This window comes from Babylonia areolata, chromosome 20 (assembly GCF_041734735.1).
Source record: "Babylonia areolata isolate BAREFJ2019XMU chromosome 20, ASM4173473v1, whole genome shotgun sequence".
Lineage (NCBI taxonomy): Eukaryota > Metazoa > Mollusca > Gastropoda > Neogastropoda > Buccinidae > Babylonia > Babylonia areolata.
Genome location: NC_134895.1, coordinates 27,889,242 through 27,913,477, shown reverse-complemented (window position 1 = coordinate 27,913,477; position 24,236 = coordinate 27,889,242). Strand labels below are relative to the sequence as shown.

The window sequence follows — 24,236 nt, the reverse complement described above, 5'->3', positions numbered from 1 at the left end:
TATGTGATGTCAATTCTCTTAGTTTGGGACACAATTGCCGTTTTAAAGTTATGTGTGATTTGCCTCCCTTTGGCATTCTGTTTTCTGTAAATCTCATTATATTTTAGGTACTAGTAAAAACCTTCAGATCTTGACTAAGAACCGTTTCATTTATCTAAAGAAGGTTTAATAAACCCCAGTACTGAAAAGTGCATGCAGAGATTTAATACCTTTTTAGACTGGATATGTTCATAGATATCTACGATCCTGCCAGCACCTGTATGTTGATCATTTGCAGTTGCTGGGAAATGACAAGAGTTGAAGTTTACCACTTCACACACACACACACAGGGACATCTGATTCAGGATCAACAAACAGGCTCATTTTGTTTGATAAATAGTCCTGTGCATATATATATATTCTTAAAGATTTCATTTGTGTAGCCAAGCACTCGGCTAGCGATAACCATAGTTAAACTCACAGCACATGCTGTGAAGTGGATGACAATTTTGCTACAGTGATGGTGTCCAACCACTGACCAGTTGAAGTAACTCGTGTGTCGTCACGCTATTAAAAAAATTGAAAAGAAAGCTGTTAGGCGTCCAGCGTCCAGCCGGTCACTTTCCTGGTCGCCACTCTGCAAAGTTGACATCGAGCGTGTCGCACACAGTTAGCTGCCTCACATTCTACTGTAAGTACTCTGTTATAAATGTGTTGACGATTTATAAATTGTAAGTTTTGACACATTACTTGTGTTCATATGAGTATGTTCAAATTGTCTCAAGTTGGTAAACTTTGTCAGAAGAATTGCGTTGTTCAGTCACAGGTCTCAGTCTTGTTTGACGCAAGTTATCACCATGTCGTCATAATAGCCTTGTTAGCAGTATTCCATTTCATTCTTTCGAACGTCAGTCAGTGGCGTCTCTATCCACTGTTCTAGAACATCCTAGGAATGACGTATTCTTTTCTCATTTAGTCACACTGATGAAGGTTAGGCTTCACTAGCCCCGCGCGTTTATCCCTTCATCCCGAAGAAATTAAAATATAGAGCACCGGTGTAACCGGCCGAAACCTATCGCTGGCTGGTTCTTACCCCGGGTAAGAAGTAGCCTAGGCTACTTCTTATCCTGGGTAAAAACCAGCCTAGGCCATTTCAACCAGTCTGTATCACATTTACATTAAAGATGATTATGATGATAATAATAATAATGGGAATTTATATAACTCCTTCCAACTTTGGAATTTGCAATTGATGCAAAAAAGTGATGTAATGATGTTCGTCAAAAAAGTGTTGTGATGATGTTCGTCCTTCGGATTCTAAGATGACCATGGCTTCAAGAGTCAGATGGAAGACTGGTGAATGTGGGTCCAGAGGTGACTGGTGAGGCCAATCCGGGCCCTGAAGTCTCGCCCACACGTGGGACACAAGTGAATGGGTGCTGTTGTGGCAGTGGATGCTGCTCGGGCCTTGCGCACAGCACGTTTTCGGTGCGCTTCGGTGATGCGCCTGGCTTCAGCTGCACGGGCTTCTGTGGTGATTATGCTGTGCCAAGCTGGACTGTCCAGAGCAAGAGCCTCCCACGTGACCAGCCGCCGTGGCGAAGTGGTTAGCGTCGCGGACTGACGGCTGGGAGGACGCGGGTTCGAATCCCAGCGGAGGTGGGTTTTTCGGCCCGTGGCCGGCTCCTACCCAGAGTTGAGTGTGCTGTGGGCTTAAATGGGGAGACTGGGACCACACAGTCGAGTGTCATCCACTTCAAGGATGCGTCTTTGGGTGTGTTGCTCTAATTACCTGACCAACACTGCAAGTGTCTGCATCTCTCGGGCCTGGTTAACGCCGGGATATCATTATGACAGGAAGCGTGGAGTACAGCCTTGTCACGCAGTCCCAAACCAAAATGGACCTCCATAGCAACATCGCCATCATCATCGTCATCCTCCTCCTCCTTCATCGTCATCAATATATATATAAAAAAAGTACTGTCTCAAAGTCAGTGGCCTTTCATGCCCTGCTCTCATGGTGACCTCAGTTTCGATACCCCTCCACTTCCGTGCTTGGGGTGAGTCCTGTCAATGTCGTCAGTGTTGGCAGATTCATGGGTGGCTGTTGTTTGAGGGACGTGGTGGCGGTCTCCACTCTGGGAGGGACGCTCACTCAGTCTGGCTCCGCGACTGAGCCATTATTGTCGTTAGTAGGGGGCTTAGTAGGTGGTGTCCTAAGTACGTTAAAACAGAACAGGCACCACTGAACACCACCGAAGTGACTCAGCAGCAGTGCAGGGTCTCCTCTGGTGTGTGGCCTCCTGGCGACCTAACATCGATAGTTCCCTGTGGACTGCCAACGCTGGAACTGCGATGGACGAACCCGGGTGTGGCCGTGTATGGGGGACTCTAAATGAGCGGCGTGGGAGTAATGCCACTGAAATGGTGCAGATGATGGGGCAGCAAAAAAAAAACACACACAAAAAAAAAAGAAAAAAAAAAGTGCCTCCCACGTGTTGATGTCGACGCCCAGGACTTTGAGGGACGCTTTGAGGCAGTCTTGGTAGCGTTTCTTCTGTCCTCCAACTGAGCGCTTGCCCTGACACAGCAGCTGGTTAGAACTGTCTGACATTCTGACCACATGTCCAGCCCACTTGGCTTGGACATTCTGCAGAAGGGTTTAGATGCTGCAGAGGCCAGCTCGTTCCAGGACTTACGTATCGGGGACTTTGTCCTGCCACCTGATGTGGAGGAGTCTGCAGAGACAGCTCAGGTTGAGCTGTTTGGCGTGTCTGCTGCAGACAGTCCAGGTCTCGCTGGCGTAAAGGAGGGTGGTAAGGATCACTGCACAGTAGACCTTTTTCAGCTTAGTGGTAGAGCGGAGCCGTCTCCACTCCCAGACGTTCTCACGGAGTCTTCCAAAGGTGGCGCTGGCTTTGGCGATCCTGTTGTTGACCTTAGCGTCTATGTTCACACACGCGCGTGCACGCACACACACACACGTCCTTCACGTGCCATGCCTGCCAGTGTCACGCCTACTCACCTCATACTCACTTTCAGACAATACCAAAGAGGTTAACAGTGACCTAGTTGACATGCAGTGCAATGGAGCATGTCTATGTTCCCCTAGGTCTAAGGTCCCCATGTTGGAGGAATAATGTGCAATATGCAGGATGAATGTACAATGGAATATGTCTAATGCTAACGTCCATATTCTAAATATATTTCTGTTAATAATTACGATGTAATAATTAATTGCAATGTTTTTAAAAGCGAATATGTGAAATGCTTTTATTTGAGAATATATGTTTATTACTCTTGTTTAATCAAGGAATCTGCGTGTGTGGGGTGGGTGGGTGCGGGTGTGCGCTGATTATCTGGCTGCGGTTTATCTTTATTCTTATCTTATCTGTCTATTATAATCAATGTGCAGTATAGTAGGCTATGTTTATAATTATATTCAAATAATGTTTCTTAATTCTTTCAGTTTTTACATTAAGAATACTAGTTATTACCTGCAGTGTGTGGATGTATGTATGAAACGGTATATGTGATATTTTTTACATTTGTATCTTCGTAATATTCGTAAAAGCTGTTGTTGACTTTTACAGTTATGGTCCCCATGTTGTTTACTTGTCTATATTGTGATAATGCACCTGACCAAATTTCTCCAGTTGGGGATAATAAAGTTATTCTTATCTTATCTTATCTATGTTCCCCCACTGCTGAACATTATTGACAACAGAAGCGCTCAGGCTGCATTATGTTGTCACATCTGTGCATTTTGTCTTTGAAGGTGTTTGACCGCTGCATGGCCACTACTGACCACTATCAGAATTCAGCTTGCATCACTTTGAATGTGTTTTAGTAGGATTTCACCATACTGTTGCCCATTCTTAACCATTACTTACCACTGCTGATCACAGACAACCACTACCCAGTGACCACCACTTACTACTCCAGACCACTGACTACTACCGCCCACTGGCCTCTGCCCACTGCTGCCCACAACTGAGCTCTGACTACTGCTAATCACTTACCACCACTAACCACTGACCAGTGCTGGCCACCATATACTGACCATTTACCATTATTGACCACTAATGACAACCGCTGATCACTGTTGAACACTGACCACCACTGACCCCTACTGACAACTGACCATCACTGACCACTAGCAATGCTGATCATTTACAACTGCTTTCCGCAGACCGACCAGAACTGACCACTGTTAACTATTGACTACTGACCACTTCTGACCACTACTGACAACTGACCACTGCTGACCACCACTGACCTGCTAACCACTGACTACTACTGCCCACCACTGGCTACTGCTGACCACCACTGACCACAATCACAAAGCACCATTGACCACCACTTACCACTGCTGAGAACCACTGACCACAATATACTGATCACTACTGACCACCATTAACCACTGACAACTACTGACCACTACAGATCTAAGACCACTGTTTAACACTACATACCACTGACTACTGCTGAGCACGACTGACCACTACTGACCGTGACCGCCACAGATCACCACTGTCCGCCACTGACCACTGACTTCTGCTAACCACTGACATCACTGTCCACTAATAACCACCATTGCCCATTACTGACCACTGCTTACCGCTGACTACCACTGAATATTGCTGACCACCGCTGACCACAATCACAGAGCACCACTGACCACCACTTACCACCGCTGAGAACCGCGGACAACTACTGACCACTACAGATCACTGACCACTGTTGTCGACCACTGATCACTACATACTACTGACTATCGGTGAGCATGACTGACCACTACTGACCGCCACAGACCACCACTGCCCACCACTGACTAAGTGACCACCGCCGACCACTATGGACCACTTACCACCACTGAGCACCGCTGACCACTATTGACTGCTGACCATTGACTACTGCTGACCACTGCTGACAAGCACCCAAAAGTGTATGTATGATTAAACAAACATATGTTTAGGGAAACACAGACTTGGGGGGAATACAGACCTGGGGGAACATACACCTGGAGTAATATTGACCTGGGGGAAAATAGACCTACCGAAAACGTATTTTGGGGAATATAGACTGGGAGAACAAAGACCTGGGGGAACAAAGACCCAGAAAACGTAAATTTAGGGGAACATAGACCCGTGGGAACATAGAGCTGGGGGTATATAGTCCTGTAGGAATTTGTAGCTGGCTGAAGGAAAATTTTGGGGAACATAGACCTAGGGGAACATAAAGCTGACCCCCCAAATTATCTGCAAAATAAACCGCTAAACCCTCATTTCATGGAGTGTGTGTGTGTGTGTGTGTGTGTGTGTGTGTATAACTATAACTTAATAAGAAAACGCAAATATGTTTCAAATAACAATTAGCATTTGAATGTGCAAATTTGATAAACGTACTTATAGCTAACAAATTCCAAATGCTTCCTATGAACAAAAAACAAACAAACAAAAAACAAAAATGAAAACCGACTTCAGAGACAAATATTTTTCATGCACACGCTTGTTTCGGAAGTCATTATACTTTGTGCATTCCATTATAAAATAGAACTCATCCCCAATCAAAGCCATATTGCAAACATTGCATAACCGCAACTCTCGTGGTGTGCCACTACGTCTCCCTCTTTCTATTTTCCAACTCAAGATTACTAAGCATAATTCATCAAAGGCAATCACTGTACATCAGAGTGACTGAACGTCTCTAGGAACGAACTTCATGTTCAAAGATAATATCAATTAAAATAGGTGTTCCATATCGAAAATTTTAACTGCAAATAAGACAACAGTTTTATCCAAGCAACAAGTTTATTGATTACTTTCCGGTTTTGAATAAAAGTCCATTGGTAATAAATATTGTGTGAAATATATTCCTCGCAGTTCACATACCCTTCATTCTAATGTTGTCAATCTTGGCACTCTTCAAATATCATTGTATTTCAGAGAAAAAGAGAGGGGGTAAGAAATGGCCCAGAGGATATAAACTGGCCTAGGCCAAACTATACCCCGGGTAAGATTAGCCCAGGCCACTTCTTACGGGGGTAAACTCTGGCCTAGGCCAGTTCTTACGGGGGTAAACTCTGGCCAGGGTAAGATCTGGCCTGTTACACTGGCCTTCAGCTGAATGCACTTAATGGCCAAGCCACGATAGTTCTTCCAATCTTTGTATTGAGCACTGGCTGTCTGGTCTCTCAGTTTGCCATTATTTGACATCAGAGCCACTTATTCTATTATCTTGTTTATTATTCATGTATTATTTCACATGCTGATATCAGTTGTACTGCTACAGTGTGTTACACTGACTCTCAGTACCACCAATCACACAGTGACAGTGTGCCCAGGCCCCTATGATGCGTGCATAGTATTCTGTTGTGGTGATTACAAGATAGTGTTGGATTATATCTAAATGAGCTTTACTTAAATCTATACTGTCAGTGGGCTTTCACTAAATGTCAGTGTGCTTTCACTAAATCAGTTTAACTTTATCCACTTTAACTACACTGTTTAAATGTATTAGAAATGTCATTTGCTGTGAGTGTTTGGTCTTCACAAATATGCATCGTGTTATGCTATGTTCTTGCCTATTCCAAACCAAGTGATAGTCTTTCCATTGTAATAAATATACGTGACTCACTATCCACTTGAATTACTGACGTGTTGTACTTATGACATTTGTTGTTTGTGTCTTTTACAGGCACTGTCTTGTTATCTTCTTTCTTCTCTTCTTCTTTACTCCTCATAATATTGTAATAAAACAATAGAAAAACCCCTTGTGACTGGCCTCTATATGTTCCTGGCCTGTGCAAGGAGCTTTCCATCCTTTCACTCTTTATATCCTGTTGAATTCCGTAATTCTTTTGTAATGATGGAGCCTCCCATCGGACCGACGGATGAGTAGGCATGCAGGCTTATCTGTCGGTGTGTGTCCTCATATGGGAGAAGAGGCCAATTCTGGATGTGCAGCACTTCCCACAGGTGTTGCAAGGGAAAATATCTCCAGAAGTTGAGCCCTGCTTCCTTCGCTTACGCTTCTCCTTAATGGCCTGTGTTCTCTTGTTTTCAAACGTCTTTATGCCACTAGAGCACAGCATCCTCCAGCGAGAGCGGTCAAGGACATCAGTTTCCCAGGAAGCGATCTTTATGTCACAGGCTTTGAGGTTTGTCTTCAAGGTGTCCTTGAAGTGCTTGCAGGGTCTTCCAAGTTTGCGGTGGCCTCCCTTCAGCTGGCCATACAGTAGCATCTTCGGGATCCTGCTGTCTGTCATGCGGACAACGTGTCCTGTTCAGCGTAGCTGGCACTGGATCAGCAGGCTTTCGATGCTGGGCAGGCCGCTCCTCTCTAGGACCTGGAGGTTGGAGACCCTGTCTTGCTACTTTATGCCGAGGATCTTTTGTAGGCATCTCTGGTGAAACTGCTCAAGTTGTTGAATGTGACGGCGATACGTCGTCCATGTTTCACAGCAGTACAACAAGGTGGTCAGCACAACAGCTCTGTATGTAAAACTGCTCAAGTTGTTGAATGTGACGGCGATACGTCGTCCATGTTTCACAGCAGTACAACAAGGTGGTCAGCACAACAGCTCTGTATGTTTTGATTTTGGTGCTGAGCCTGATGCCTTTTTTGTTCCACAGCCTGATGTTGAGTCTGCCAAAGGCGGAGCTGGCCTTGGCGATGCGCAGCATCACTTCTGCATCAAGGGCTCCGTTGCTGCATAGGGTGTTGCCAAGGTAGCAAAACTTGTCGACTGACTTGATCTCTGTATCATCAATATTGATTGCAGGTGGGGGGGTTGGGGGTGGGAGGGGGCGGGGGGGGGGGGGGGGGGGGGGGGGGGGGGCACTGGCGTTCTGTGAGCTAGCTGGTTGGTACATGGACTCGGTCTTGCTGAGGCTGATGGTGAGTCCAAAGTGCCTGCAGGAGGTTGAGAACCTGTCCATAATGAACTGCATGTCCTCATTCTTTTGTAGCCCCTTTCATATACCATTTGGTTCACAGTTACAAAAGTGGCGTCACCAACAGGATCTTTATCCGACAGAATCCAAAAGTTCCCGGATTATTCTTTTAAATGTTTTCATTCTCTTATCCAAATTTAAACAAATAAATGAATCCCCTTACTACTTAAGGTTCATTACATTTGCATTGGACTGAGTTCAAACTCATAGCTTAACCTGGCTGATGCCACTTTGAATATAAAAGTATGGTATTGTTCTTAAAAATGTTGCAGTCACTCCAAATTTCACTTTGGTATCTATTGTCAGGCTAATTATCTCCCTTTCCCAACTAAAAAATTATTGTTTGATACTTAATTAAGTCTGCTTACAAGAATTACTTTTAATAAACCATCGCGAACGATGCATTTCAAAAGATAGGGGTCAATGTAGCAGAGCTCTCTGTTGGCTATGAATACTGCTTCACACACAAGCTGTATAGCAGACGCCTTTTTTACAGCTGACCTACCGGTCTTCCATGACTAACGCATAAAATGCGCGACACCATTTCAAACTTTAAATGCAAAGTCCATTCTAAACAAATGCTCAAAACATTTATAAAACCAAATCTATGTATCATTTACTGCCAGATTATGTCTGCTGTGCTTACACACACACACTTAAGTCAGTTAGAAGCATATTTGATTTTAGTTTAATCTTGGTCAGTGTAAAGATTTTAACTGACGCTAAGTTTACGTCATTTTCTCCCTTCGTCTCATATAATGCTACAATCTCCAAGTCTCTATGTGATCACTTGGAAACTAAAACAACACTATAATAGTGTTTGGATGAGATTAGATCAGACTTTTAAAAGATGCAAAGCCGATTACTTCACAACTGGCGTTGCTTGACGGCTTGGCTGAAGTTGAAATGTGTGTTTGTGACACACATTATGTGACTAATGATCTCTTCCATTAGATCAGAAAACTACATCATATTCTGGCAGAACTGTCGCAATTTCATCTTTAAATCTATTCCATTTGTGTTTGCCAACGTCATACTGATTTAACGCAGTTTGTAATTTTCAGTGATAAACTCGTTAAAACTTATCAGTACCAGGGTCAAGGTTATAAATTCATATCAACACTTCATTCTATACTCATTAGAAAGGTAGTGTTGAGCTCTTCGTTTTGCGACCAATCCGACGTAAATCAGTTCAGGAATCATTTAGAAATCTATCATTAAGCACCTGACAACAAAAACAGATCATTCAAATATTCAGCCCAACAGACGCGATTTGCTTGCAGCCACTCAGTGTGATCCTTGCAGTTCGTGAGACTTGCATAAATGAAGCATGTGAGCACTGGTCACTTTTCACCTGAGCTTGCTTGTGGTGATAGCAAGCAAGTAGACCACTGACCCTGTGTGTGTAAGTGTGTGTCGCCCCAAAGGCCATCGTCTCGCCACATCGCTGCGCTGTCTTCTTTCTTCTTTCTCATCTTCTTCTCTTGATATTGTGAAATAAAACAATGGAAAACCCTTTTTGTGACTGGCCTCTATATGGCCCTAGCCTGTGCGAGTAGTGTTCTATCTTTTCACTCTTTTTCCCCCAGCAATTCAGTAATTCATTTGTAAACCCTTTATAATAATCTACTCGGCCCATGGTTACATTTGAAATGATTTATTTTGTACACATACATTTGTTTCACATACTAAATGTTGTAAAACCAGTTGTGCCAGTCAACCCCCAAGAGTAAAAACATCAGTCATTTCTAATAAACCTGCCATCTAGAGACAGTATCAATATCAGTAGCTCAAGGAGGCGTCACTGCGTTCGGACAAATCCATATACGCTACACCACATCTGCCGAGCAGATGCCTGACCAGCAGCGTAACCCAACGCGCTTAGTCGGGCCTTGAGAAAATAAATAAATAAATAAATAAATAAATAAATAAATATGGACAAATTTTACGGAACAAACATCAAACCAAAGACAGAGGGAAACGAACTATGATGACCGTGTAAAAGTTTGTGTTCAGAGCTATGCTACCGTGATTTATGAACTGGATGTGTCATCACATATTCTAACAAAAGCCAAGGGAACACTACAGGTGATTGTCATCTGTATCTGTAAAACGGGTGCACAGATGGGCAGTTACATGAATCAAAAGAGACGGAAAGGGTCATGTCTCCACTGTCGAAATAATTCGAAATGTATCAAACAAAACTGTCACAAAAAAATAGTTCTAGTCTGTAGTACGAATGTAATAAACTGACATCAGTAAAAACAAAAAACAAAAAAACAAAACAAAACAACAACACCACAACACAATAACAACAACAAAACACCAACAAAATCTTATGTGGGGTTTGCCAACATTCCCTAGATATTTGTCTGGGGCGTTAGTGTCAAAAACTGTCAACAGCAAATGAAATTACCGAGTTTTGCAGAACTAGAACTGTACAAGTGCTACGACTTGCCGACAGTGTCTGATGCGTTGGAACTGTGCACTATCTGGATCAGTGGCATGTCTTCTGTATCTTCATCATCCGCGCTCAACTCCACCGCCACACTCCGGGACTGAGTGTACCTCATCCTCCTCATGGCCGGAATAGAACTCTCCACACCAGCGCCACCTCTACTATCGCTACTCCTAACCCCACTGACACCGTAGGCATTGTGAGACAAAGTGGCAGGGGAAGGAGGAATCACCAGAGCGACGTTGGAGCTGTTGGTGTTGTCTGTTGAGCTGACAGTGGAAGAGGTCATAGACATGCAGGAATCAGCATAGGAATCCAAAGACAAATGCACAGACGCCCGGTGAGTTATTGTTGAACGCCTCCTAGCTGTTTCCGGCTGATGGGACTCTGTAGGGGGGTCTTTGTTCTGACAGTGCCGGGGATTCCCCAGCTTCGAGTTGAAGACATTCATAGAATCGTGCTGACTGAGGTCGGTGTTTGTCTCTGCGTGATTTTCAACAGACAGTTCGTAAGCAGAGACATCTCTTTCCACCTGGTTCTTATTTTGATTCTGATATTGTTGGCCTTGGTTAAGTATTCGTTCCATCTTGACCGGATCTAAATATTTTGGTAATTGTGCATGAGGATGTATCTGTACTGGAACTACCAGCTGCTGGTTCTGTTGCTGACATAGATGCGAAGAAGAACTCCTGTCAGCAGAATGGTGGTCGATGTGAGAATAAGGATGGCGATTTGGCAGCTTGAGGCACTGCCAGTCCTGAACTTGTGGTCTGCCCACTGCAGGCTTAGTTCTGCCAGCCTCTTGTTCCTCGTCATACACCACTTTACATGGGTAAGGAGACCCTGGGCAAGCAGATTCTGAACTACCTGATATGTGTTTCATGTTTTCGTTTTCTGTGACATTGGAAGATGTTTGTAACGTCAGAGGCAGGAGCATGGAGTCAAGCGTAATCGGAGAAGAAATCACATTGGCTGCTCCAGCACTTGAAATACTCGTACCTGGACACTTCCCCCCACCCCACGACTTCGGCCTTGTTTTGTTGATTTGGGGGTTTAGAACCTGTAACACAGAAGACCTATCCTCCTGAACACCAACTTGTGAACGCCTGTCCAGCAAATTCAAATCTTGTTTGCAGTGTGTACGTTTTGCCTCTCTTGCCAGTGGTGATTTGAAACTAGTTGATCTGTGGATTTTGCTCCTTGCTGTTTCCATTTTCACTAGTGGTCCCGTGTCTTTAATGTCCAGACTGTGGGATTTGTGGTCAGTGGTGGAATCACGAAAGATCCTCCTGCGTCTCTCCACTTCCCATTGTCTATGGGCCTGAGCCACTCCACTCAGCAGAGGAAGTTCATAGCGCTGGTCGTCTGTACAGCTTACGTTCAGTTTCGGTTTGCTCAGATCATGTGTGTTCGCACTGTCGATGTTACTGATAATTTCCCCCTCTAGTTTTGAAGGAATCACACGTACAAACGCACTATCCTTCTTGCCAATCAGTGGTTTATTAGAAGCAGTGTTTCCCTTTTGTTTTTGAATAGTGACCGCCGCACTCTGATGTAGTTGTTCAGTCGGATGATCAGCATGAATCTGTTCCTGTGGGTCTATGCAGACAAGAGAGCTAGATGACGTCTGACTAGTGGGGGGAGAGGGAGGGGTTGGGGAGTCTTGGGTATCCATAGAGCGAAACAGGTCTTTGAGCAGCATGACGTCAGTCTTCTTATCTCTAACGTCCAGGGACTGACACTTGGCTTTCAGCAGTTTGGCAGTTCGTGAGCTAATGTGGGAGGGCAAGCTGTCTGGCTCCTGTCTGGCCTGCATGAAGTGGGCAGGAAGGGGAAAGGGGGGAGGGTCGGCCGGACACGATGTAGGGGAAGTTATCCCAGGGCAGTCAAACGTTTTATGAGCCCCCCTCAGCTGGGCAAGTTTAGGCCTTGGTCTGGACAGCCGTGACTCGTCGGAATCACGTCTTCTGCCGCGACTTCCTATACTGTCACGTCTCTGCACTTTTTTCAGTTTCTTTTGTTGTTGCTCTTCTTGTTGCTGTAACAGAAGCTGACGTTGTTTGTGTATAAGTTGCTGTTGCAGCTGCTGAAGCCGCTCTCGAGGTTGGAGCTGATTAGATTTGACAAAACGTGGCACTGAAGTTTTGAATGAGGAGATATGCATACACGCAGACAGGCTTCTCCTACGAGTCTTCTCGTGAAGGTAGGCCGGGTTGTCAACACCCGATGAGCTCCGAGAGAGTGCCTGGGGCAGGGACACCGAAATCGTGCCATCCATACTGCAAGAGGGTCTTCCAAACCTGCCCAACAGATAAGTATATCATGACTGAAATACATCAAGACAGATTCACTTTGTATTCTTTTCCTTTTCATCCGTTAATGAATGTCGTTATTTCACATAGTTTCAAATATTTTGACAGTTATGCATTGTTCAAGCAACACCCCAAAAACAGTGGAAACACACCCAGCAAAGTATTCACGAATTTGTCGAAAGTTGTAAACGACAGTTGAAGTAAAAAGAAGCGCCAAACATTCTGTGATCAAGAGCTCCCCTCCCCCAATTCCTCTCTCCGTTCCACCCCCACCCCCCCAGGTACCCCACCTTCCGCTATCCGCCCACTCTACGCACATGTACAAAAACATAATATAAGAGAAAAACAATCTTCCCTGAGATTCACTGGAACAGACTCCATACAGCAGATATCAACATTCAGGAAAAGTAATTTTTACATGTTTCCAAGAAAAACGTTGCAACGCACTCAGAGTTACTGCCCTTGACACAAGGGTACCTTCTCGCGCCCCTGCCAATGAAATTAAGACAAGCTCAACTCCAAACCCTCATAAACCATATTCAGATACAGGAAACCACCGCATATTATATGTTTTCTTTTTTAATGAGGACTTTTCTATTCGAATAAGTATCCAGAATTGAAATATCTTCATTCATTCGTTCACAATTAAGGCTTGTATTGGCCAACTATAAAAATTTCAACGAATTAAGGTAAAATTGTCCTGTTGTTATTTATTTTATTTTATTTTTTATTGTTTTATCACTTCAGTATCACTCTTTCCGAAATTATTCTCATACAGAGACCTGCAAGGGTGTCCTAAAAATTATTTCAGTACGTGTGGATGAACATTTGACCCTTTGGGGAGTCACACTGGTCGAGTTGCTTCCCCTACCCCCAAAATGCTGTTTTGCCAGGAATCGCCTTTGAATCTAAAAATCGTGTGGTTTTTGTGGCTAACATTTACATATGTCATGTTCCCCTGCTTTAGAATATGATATTTACTTATTTCAAGAATTTTCGGTCAAAATACATTATCGTGCATATAAGCAATATTAGTCAGGAAAATGAAGTTTACCAACAAGCACCAACCACCTCTACCTAAGACTCACAGAACTAAAGCAGACTGGTTATTAATGTATTTAGAGTGTTATGTAATGATTTCACAATTGATTTCCACACGAAATCACACAGTTAGAGAAGCTACAATCAAGACGCAGACAGAAACTGCTGGAACCTGCAGACTCCCTATATCACACGCATATATCTGCAAATCTTTGAGGACCTAAGGCCAGAGCATGGGTATCACGTAGATTACTCTAAATGCGTCAGAAATTTAAAAAAAATATACAACCCTTTGCCGTTTATAGACCTCCACAAAAGATTATGAAGTTGTTCAACAGCAGCCAAAAACTTAAGGCATTCCTCTGAGACACTGGAAAAAGCATGGTTCAAGCATGACTGCAAAAGATTTGCAACAGAAACGTAAGAAACGAAAGTAATAACAAACAGCTGTAGTTTGAAAAGCTATATGAGAAGCTGAAAGATATAGCCGAACGGAAACTGTTGGAATCTGCTTACTCCCCATGTAGCATACAATATGTTTTTGCGAGTTCCCGAGAACCAAGGCCAAGGGCTTGGATATTGTTATCAATGCTTCACACAAAGAACCTTTGTCGTTGAAGGACTTCCACATAACATGAAGAACCTGTTCTGCAGCTAATAACTTCTAGGTGTTCCTCTGAGACACTGGAGAAAGCAATTTTCAAGCCAGACTGCATCGTTTTCAACAAAGAAGGAATAAATAAAATCAAAGAAACAGGAACGTTGACAACAGAAGGAACTACAGTATTTGAATATGAAGGCTGGAAAACGGTGCTTCATGCTGCAGAACAGAGAAAAAGGGTGAAAGGCTCTTACGGAGAATAATGTGCTTTGACCTTTCAGCATGGAAAACAAAATTTCACTTGGAGAAGTGTTGACAAAGGATCTAAACAAGACCAAGATGAATTAGAGGAGTTACAAACACGGGCTTGTTTTCGAGCATGTGTGCCAGGTAACTGACAAAGAAATCATCAACAAACAGAAGTTCTTTGGCAGAGAAAGTATCCAGATCCCAGCTACAGAGCACGGATGCTGAAAAGAAAAGTTGAGGAGGAGGAGGAATTCTAACTAATGTCCCGTCACACATATCGGTGATTGAAGAAATTTTGTTGGAGTATCAATGTAATACATTTGAGTATTATCGTGTAGAACAGGAGTGGGAAGGGAATGGATGGTGAGTTGGGTGAAACCGGTTAAATAGGGGGTGAAATTTGAAACAAACATCTAAATACAATTACAGAAAATAACTTAATGGGCATCGTAATAGAGAAGTCGTTAATCTAACAACCAAACAACTGAAACCGAATGCAAAAAGTCAAAAACATAAACGGTCTCAGTCACTTGTGATAATACACATTCGTGCAGGTAAGGCTTCATCAAATCACAGTAAAAAAAATTATATGCTTAATTTTCACATTACTGAAGCATATGCGCTTGACTTTAGAGCAATATTTAATCCGCAAGGAATCAGATGATAGTCTGAATATTAGAATTTAGAATTGGTATGCGTATCGGACCAAAGTTTGAGAGTCCACTGACGAAGTTTTAGAGTTACATGAAAGCACCTATAGAAGTCTTTCTAGTATATAACTCATTTCCTTGTATAACAATGGGCAATACGCTTTCAAACAACCTGTATGATTCTTTGCTCCCCTTTTTGCTGCTCTGTCTGCTTGGTCGTTATTAAGGAATCCAGTCTGGGATGGTATCCAATAAAGATCAACATTTCCGAAAGTTGCAGCTGTGATCAGAAACTGTTGTTTTATTCTCTTAACCAGGGAGAAAAGCTGCAGCCGTATCTTGTTTACAGTTCCGAAAAGTCTTGAAACCTCCAATGTTATTCGGTAGTCGGATGTCCTACCTAGTCAGTTGAAACTCGTTCTAAACCTGAACTTAGGTACGATTTATACCTTCCTTTCTGGTTACATGAAGAAAACCACGCTATTTGCCAAGAGTGTCAACTTTTTCTTTCCATTTTACGTGCTGTGTAGCTCAGATCTGGAAGCTTTCTTTGCCAAAACACTAAAGTATATATTGCACAACTTAGAAAGTATCATGACAACCTGTCTGCTGATGATTTCTATGAAAATCACCTGGCAAACGTGTTCGAAAGTAAACCTGTGTGAATCCTCTAGATCCTCCTGGTCTGGTTTACATTATTTGTCAGTACTTCTCTAACTGACTGGATCTTTTATGTATTACCTGCAGCAGCTGTGGTATTAATTTGGTTACCATGATAAAAGGTCAGAGGACCTTATTTTCTGTAAGAACTTTTCGTTCTTTTCCAGTTCTGCTGCTTGGAGCACCATTTTCCAGCCTCCATATTCAAATATTGAAAGTCCTTCTGATGCTCTATGTACATTTTTCTATAACTAGTTTTCTTTTGTGCTTCTCTGTTGAACAAAAAAGCACTTTGGCTTGCAATCTGCTTTCTCTGATGTCTCGGAGGAATGCCTAAAAGTGTTTGGCTGCTGTTTAGCAACTTCATCGTCACAATTATTTTATATTAAAATAATAAAAATAAAATGAAGCTATGGGCTTAGGTCCTCAAAAATTTGCAGACATGTCCATGTGGTATAGGAAGTCTGTAGGTTCCAGCAGTCACTGTCTAACTATGTCTTGACTGAAGCTTCTCTAACTGAAACTGCAGTCGTTTGTATTAGAAATACAGACAAAAAAGCTCTCCAGTCGATTCTTCAAAATGTATAATACAGTCTGGGACTTCCTCAACCCTTGATGGGAGATTGTTTCATGTTTGCTCTTTTTGGGGCCATTTCTTCTATCTTCCTATACCATGACCAGGTTCACGTTAACAGATACACAAAACAAATGTAAATGTGTTCGGAACCATGATACCCAAAACTGTCCACTAGTAAATCATCAACAGCCAACAAAGCTCACTATAAAATTATCGACCCCATGAAATCCCATTCTTGAAATCTTTGCTGTTTGAGGATTGGAGAACCAGACAAAATCTTGTTCATTTATAAACATCAGATTAGCCCCATGATGGCCTCACAAATACTTTCATGATGCTAAATCGTGTGGCTTCTTGTGGAAAACAATTATAAAATCAACACAGAACGCTCCAAATACGCTGAAAACAAGTTTGCTTTAGTCCTGTGAGTGTTAGGGGGAGGTGGTATGTGCTCGGTGGGTAAATTTAACTTTCCTGTCTAACATCACTTATTTGCACGATAAAAAAATAAAGTATTTTGGGTGAGCATTCTTCAAATTAATATTTATTGCAACCTGAAGCAGGGGAACATGACATATGTAAATGCTAGCCACAAAAAAACACACGATTTTAAGACTCAAAGGCGATTCCAGGCAAAACAACAGTTTGGGGGTAGAGGAAGCAACTCGACCAGTGTGACTCCCCACAGGGAGTACTTAAATAATAACGTACTTAAATAATTTCTAGGAAACCCCTACATGTCCCTGTGTAAAACTGATTGCGGAAAGAGTGATATTGAAGTGATAAAATAAAACAACAGGACAGTTTTTACGTTAATTTGTCAAAGATTTGACAGTAGGTCAATTCAGGCCTTAATTGTGAACGAATGAATGAAGATATTTCAATTCTGGATACTTATTCCAATAGAAAAGTCCTTGTTGAAAAAGAAAACATATAATTTGCAGTGGTTTCCTGCTCAGAAGGGAATCCACGGAATTTCTAATTAGAGACGATGGGTGCACCGCTCGTCTTGAATACGATGATAACTTGACCTACACGTTAAACTTTGCACCCGCAGGTCCCTGCCATGTCAAAGACAAAATGAATTTTGTCTTGAATACAGCCCCAGGAGAGTTACCAAGAAATCCAGGAGAGATATCAAGCTTTCTGAGCCCTGCCCATTGGATTCTGAAACTTCTGATGTTTTCCACTTAAAAATTAGCGAGGAGTTTCTGAACAAATATTCGGTTGGTGGCATTGAAGAGTAACCATTTTCCAAACGGAATATTCGGTAGGAAGCAATCCCGGTGTAGGCAAGTTTTCCTTTGTTTGCTCTCTCTCTCTCTCTCTCTCTCTCTCTCTCTCTGTGTCCATTCTTTCATTCGTTTATTGACTATGCTTCTACACTTTGAGATTCTGCCAGCAATGATCTGCTTAAACCATTGATAAGTACCTACAAAAGAGTTGTTAACTATTAACAAATAACATCTCTGACAGATTCGTACCACAAACAAGCAGATATCCTCTCTCTCAAGGCTAGACGTTTGTATAACAAAAGCCTCTTCATGCATAAAATATTCCATGGTAATGATCCGTCTCTTTTTAAAAAATTTTTTTTATAGTAAATATGTTCACTTTTAATAATTATCGACACTCGCACAAAAATTAATTTCCCATTCTTAACTATTACTTTATGTCAATCAAGTCATATATTTTGCCTGTGGCATATATTACAGAAGGGCGACAATATGTGCAGGAGGACGACAATACATGCAGTGAGGGTCTGCACATACTGGCGACAATGTGTGCAGGGCGACAATACATGCAGTAAGGCTTGCACATAATGTCGCCGGCGACAATATGTGCAGAGGGGCGACAATACATAAGGCCTGCACATAATGTCGCCGACGACAATATGTGCAGAGGGGCGACAATACATGCAGCCAGGGCTGCACGTATTTTCGCAGGCGACAATACATGCAGGGGCGACAATACATGCCGCAACATACCCACCTTCTCAGTCTTCGAGCTCTCACCACCTCCTGCAGGTGGTCAAGGACGGCAACCTGCGTGCAGCCCTCGCTGCCTGCGGCCTGCTGGGCTTTCAATGATTCGGGATCACAGATGTTGGGCAGGGAGGAGGTCTTTAGCCACGCCTCGTGCTCCCCGCCACCTCCTGGTCCTCCTCCACCTCCTCCCAGCTGTTTCAACTTCGGGTGACGCGGCTTCAGCGCCAGGTGGCGAGGGTGTCCGCGGTAGGTGTAGGAGTGGTGGGCAGATCGCCAGGTGCCCGGAGTCAGGTCAGGGGCCATGAGCAGCACTGGGGTGCTGATGCTGAGCGCCTTCATCAACGTTTCCATCGGCTGCTCGCTCGACTTCTGCAGTGGCTGTGGTTCTTTTCGGATGGGCACCTCGATTCCTGCGAAAGTAAAGTTTAGAAGGTTGAGACACGAAAATCAAACAGGTATTCAGAATTAGTTCGTATGTGCTTTTTAAATGGGTGTGTAAAACGCGTACACGCGTCTGATTTGGTCACAGGCATTGCGTCTATTTGTTGATTACAGAACATTAAACTTCTCATGGGCTTGCCTCATGTCTTTTTTGACAAAAGAAATGTAGCCACGCAACAGACAGCCATTGTTTATGCCATAATTATTTTGAGCTTCAAGGTTGATATATCAACGAGAGAAGTGTCCCAAAGAGGATCTTACCAAAAGGAGTTTTTATAGAATATTTTAGACTTTTGTAAACCTGCAGAATCAGTATGCGTTTTGAAAAACTTGAAACAACTGTCACGTGTTCTGCCCACAGCTGTTAACGACCTTGCTTTGATTGATGTTTATTATCGGTACAATAGTGTTAACATGTGCCATCCCTCCAGGTTACTGTCTTCCGATCAGAATGCATTTCCTTAATTTGCATTTCACTTAACGCTACTTAAACAACATTCATCTTTTGGATTTTCATTTGAGCACGTCCCATACAGGCCAGGAACGTGGTGTCTCACTTTAAAGGGAAATTTTGATAAACGCCATTACAACGAATGCTGACCAAGAGAAACTGGAATCACTGCTTACGGCCTGTCTGATTGGTCCCTTGGCAAGAGGGGACAGTCATTCAAACGGTTTACTTAACTAATGGCAAAAACAGAGCCTGCTAACAGACTACTCTTTGTCGGGTTATAAATTCTAACATTCTTTGTTTGAATAAATCAGACTTTTAGAAATAAACAGACCGTCAATGAAAAACCCTGAGACACTGGTTTACTGATCATCGCTGAGTAGATCTTGGGTTCGCAAAAGTTACTTCGCAAAAGGTGATATAAGTTAAGTCTAAGTTTTGGTGTGACAAAACATGTTGGTAGTTAGAAAGTGGGCGTGACGGAGGTGGGTACCGCTGGATAAAGCTAACGAAAACGCTTGAGAGATGTCGCTAACTGGATTCACTCTAATCATCTCGCTTGAGGCAAATTCTAGAGGTGTTGACTCTGCTATGCAGACAATAGCGTGGCATTGTGGAACCATCAGGATGAGATGTCTGTTCGTTAGACAGGTGCCAGACCTCTCAGCACACTGTTCTTTGGGTGGATATTTGAAAAACACATGAGCACGCGAAACTTTATCACTTTCAAATACACGGGGATGAATCATTTGTACATTCTCCATTGTATGTGTATATTGATATTCTTTCCTTCAAGAAAATGACGTGCAGTTATAAATCATCACAATTTGCAACTTGATAATAAGGTGATTTGACAGATTCCCGACACCTAACACCACAAACAAAACGTCTGCGCAAATACACGCGCTCGCACATTGCATACATTGCACCAACCATGCCGTACGCACTCACAACGTAAGCATGACAACACACGCTCTCATGCATTACTCGATAATGTTTTGTCGTTGTCATCTTTTTCACCACTTACCCCAGCACACTTCCAGACATTTTGACAACTGGCGATAAAGTGCAGACTTTAACAGACTGCCTGGTACTACCAGTGCAGACTTAACAGACTGCCTGGTACTACAGTCACAGGGCGTGAGGGGCAAGAGAGGGACGAGAGGGTTCTGTCGTCAACAGGTGGTCAATACATCCGTATTGTGCACAGAGAACAGCAGGCGCGTTTACACACACACACACACACACACACACAGATGAAATGAAATGTTTTAATGTTTTGGGTCATGGGCACATAAAACAGTCAAAAGGTAGGGATGAAATAGCTAAATAAATAACTGAATAAGTAAATAACTTTAGTAAAAGGAAAAATACAATGTTATGTTATACAAAACAACAACAAACAAACAAAACAACAACAAAAAAGCCCGCCATCAAATGATAGTATTAATTGTCATGACCCATAGTACACTTTTTGGAATCGTACTCTGCTTAGTCCATGTTAAATTATTTTCTTTGACATATCACTTTCTAGATACGTCTCCTTTTGTCTCATGGAATGCAAAAAACCTTTGATACTAACATGGGTTTTTCTAGTACTTCAATGCCAAAACCATTCAGTTCCCGATTCCAAAAGGGAGAATTATATATGTGAGATTGCCGGCGGCAACAAAGAAAACATCCTTATCAGTATCTAGCAAGTTTTTTGACATATTTAAAATAACAAACTTGTCAACATAGTTTTTTACTCTCTACAAAAACAATTTTTTTCCAAATTACTACACCTCCAGAACATATTCCATGTCGTATGTTTCTTTGCTTTTGATGAATAGACAGGAAAATCTTTAAATATATCCCGTTGATTTCATGGTCTATGAATGTTTCTGTCAAACAAACAAAATCGTACTTTTTAATAAAATGAAGAAATTCGTCGTCAGCTAATTTGGAGTCTAGTCCATTCACATTGTAGTTTAGAATGTTAATCGGTAATTCAAAGTTTTGATTATTATTCTGCGTACACTGAATGTAAAAACGATCATCATTAGGCATATTGGTCCTGTTTCGTGCCCGGCCGATTTCCTTTTTCTCAAAGGTGGTTGCCGCTGTTCCTCTTCGGGATGAAGACTCTCCCTGCAGACTGCCATCTCTGCTGCAGGTACCGTCTGACCCCACACTCCGGAACGCGTCCTTGATGTTCGTCTGGCTCATACTGCGTTGCTGGTTTGTCTGGGAGCGTAAGGTACGGCCTCCTTCTTGCGGATTTCTGTACTTGTTTGTTGTCGATCCTCTGGTTCTGGAACGTGACAGATGGGAAACCTGACTTGGAGCAGAATCTGGGTCCTCCTCATCTACTGGCATCGCATGCTCCTGCTGAAGGTCAGCTGCATCCTCTAAATCTTCTTGCTGTTCCCGAGGTTGCTGTTCACTGACGTGGACCAGTCCCTCTTGCCGTTGTCGCTGGTCTGTTTATTATACCTGCTCTGGCTGCTCTTGTTCGATTTCTTGCAGCGGATCTAATTGCTGTTTCATTTCCTGCAGCTGTTGTTGTTGTGGGTGTAGGTTTTCTTGTGGCCGTTTGACTTCTTGCTCTTGCCCCATTAATTAATTGCTGTTCCTGTCCTTGTTGAAACTTTCTTTGATGCAGCTTTTCTTGTTCCTGTCTCTGCTACTGCCTCTTTTGTATAAGTTGATTTCGATGTGCCGATTGATTTGATTGCTAAGTTTGCTGGGGCTGATTCGTTCCTTCTTGGCACTGCTCCCATGTTGATGCTTTTCCTGGAATTGCTTGTGCTGATGTTGCTGTCTCTTCTGTTGTCCTCCTTGATGTGTTTTCAAAGCTTCTTTGTGTCCCAGTCGATCGTGTTGCTGCTGGTGGTGGTGCTTTTGTCCCCCCCACCCCCACCTCCCAACCCCCCTCTGCTGCTGATCTGTTTGCTGACGATCTGGCGATCAATAAGCTGAGCGCAATACACTTAATTCCTGGGAAGTCCACACAGGGCTGTTGGATTGTGGGGAAAAACCTACTCTGTAAGCAGATAGTATGTCCCGACCTGCCAGATTTTGCAGATGCAGTAGTGGGGGCCAGTGAAAGGTGTCCAACAGTGGAGACTGTCCCACTGTCTGTCGTTGCTGATCGGGGGACGCATATGGAAGTCGTTCCACAACTCGCCGTTGCGAATCAGGGTGGGCGTCTTGAAAATTTTTCAGTCACTTATCGCTGGTCAGGGTGAACTTGCGGAAAACGTTCTGTCGTTTGATGCTGATCAGGGGGATGGGGAGGGGGGGGGGGGGGGCATACGGGGGAAAAAAAATGTTGTTGATAAAGGGCGCCACGTTAAGTCCCTTGCTGATGAAGACTGGACGGCTCCTCTCTCCTGTAGCTAGTGGGATCATTCTCACTTCTTGATGACCACTGAACTTGAAGGTTATCATTCGCTAGGCTGGGCTTGAAGTGGTGGTATGGCAAGCCATCCACATAGTCTTCCGTTTCTGAAAAAAACTGGCTTTTTACCTTCTTCCTTCAGCTGCTGGCACAGCTCCCTTTGGTGAATGAATGGTAAGGTCTGTGACCATTTGGTTATCTTCTTTCCAGAGTCGAGCCCTGAGTTCTCTGTCTTTGAGAATACGAACTTTGTCGTCCATATGACTGAAACAAACGATCAAGGGACATTGATGATTCCTTCCAGCCGGACTTTCAATGCGGTACGAATTTTCAATGTTCCTTCCAGCCGGACTTTCAATGCGGTACGAATTTTCAATGTCCATGATCGTCCACCTTTTGTCTGACGAGAAGTAGTTCAGTACTGCAACGATTTCCTCAGTGTCACTCACCTCTTCCCATGCAACCCATCCATGTATGCCAAAAAGTTTCACATATTTCCCCTTGTGACAGCATCTTTTTTTTTCCAGTCTATCTTCCATTTCGCTGAGTTTGTCATGTATAAAAACACTGTCTTGCTGTAACTCAGTGACATCACGCCTGTTGTCCTGCTTTCAAATTTGGCGTCTTTGTACATTTCGTGGACGTGAGAATGTTTCATAGTGACTTAACAACAACAACAAAAAACAAACAAACAACAACACAACAAAACAACAACAACAACAAAATACATACCGTATTTACAAGGGTCGATTCATTTCATGGTTTGATAAACTAATGATGGGTTATCACATCACAAGCATGTCATGAAGCGCCGTGTTCAGCTGATGAATCCGTCAACTCATAACAATGCAACAAGAATGTGTAAGAACATAACAAAATTCTAATCTGACACCTGATCACAAACATAATTTCGTTTCTCAATTTACAGCACCACTGTTTTATTGCAACCAGGATTTAGAATCGATACTAGGTATAACTTTACACATAGCCTGATTGGTAGACGAGTAATGCAGGTCCGTAAGGATCCCGAAAAAATCTAAATGAAAATTGAAAAGTCTTGCCGAAGTACATTTTGCACTTTCTCTTGTCTCTGTCTGCCCATTTGCCTCACTGTCTGGCTGTCTGTTTGTCTCCAACAGGTGAATCACCATGCGAGCCACGGATGCCAGTTTTCGACAATTGGCGGCTAGGACAGCTGCAGACAGCTGACTGTGCGATGTTACCTTTCACTTCAACGTGAAGGTGTAAACAGCTTCACTGGTTATGCCCAATTCCCTGCCGGGCCTCCGGCCATTCCCACGTGCACCACTGTATAAGCTCGGAACAGGCTGTTTACGGGACCGCCAAACGAATGGCAAGTTGCCGTGCTCAGCAACCACGGTGCCGGTGCTGGAGAGAAGGAATGGTGAGTGTACGGCTTATAACACGGCCAACATATACCATGACATTCCCGCTGGAAGTTAATCGATTTTCCGAATTCAGGTCTTA

General features: G+C 43.2%; 1 protein-coding gene across 2 annotated transcripts in view; it reads right to left on the bottom strand.

The window, feature by feature from the left end:
* The window catches only part of LOC143295366 (uncharacterized), a 378,847-nt gene that overhangs the window by 7,782 nt on the left and 346,829 nt on the right, over positions 1-24,236 (bottom strand). For both annotated transcript variants that reach the window (XM_076607023.1, XM_076607024.1), the window contains 2 exons: positions 18,479-18,884; positions 10,355-12,696 (listed from right to left, as the gene is read on the bottom strand). In XM_076607023.1, coding sequence (XP_076463138.1) covers positions 10,386-12,696; positions 18,479-18,884 — 2,717 coding nt within the window. In that variant the 3' untranslated portion in view covers positions 10,355-10,385. The remainder of the gene's footprint in view (positions 1-10,354; positions 12,697-18,478; positions 18,885-24,236) is intronic.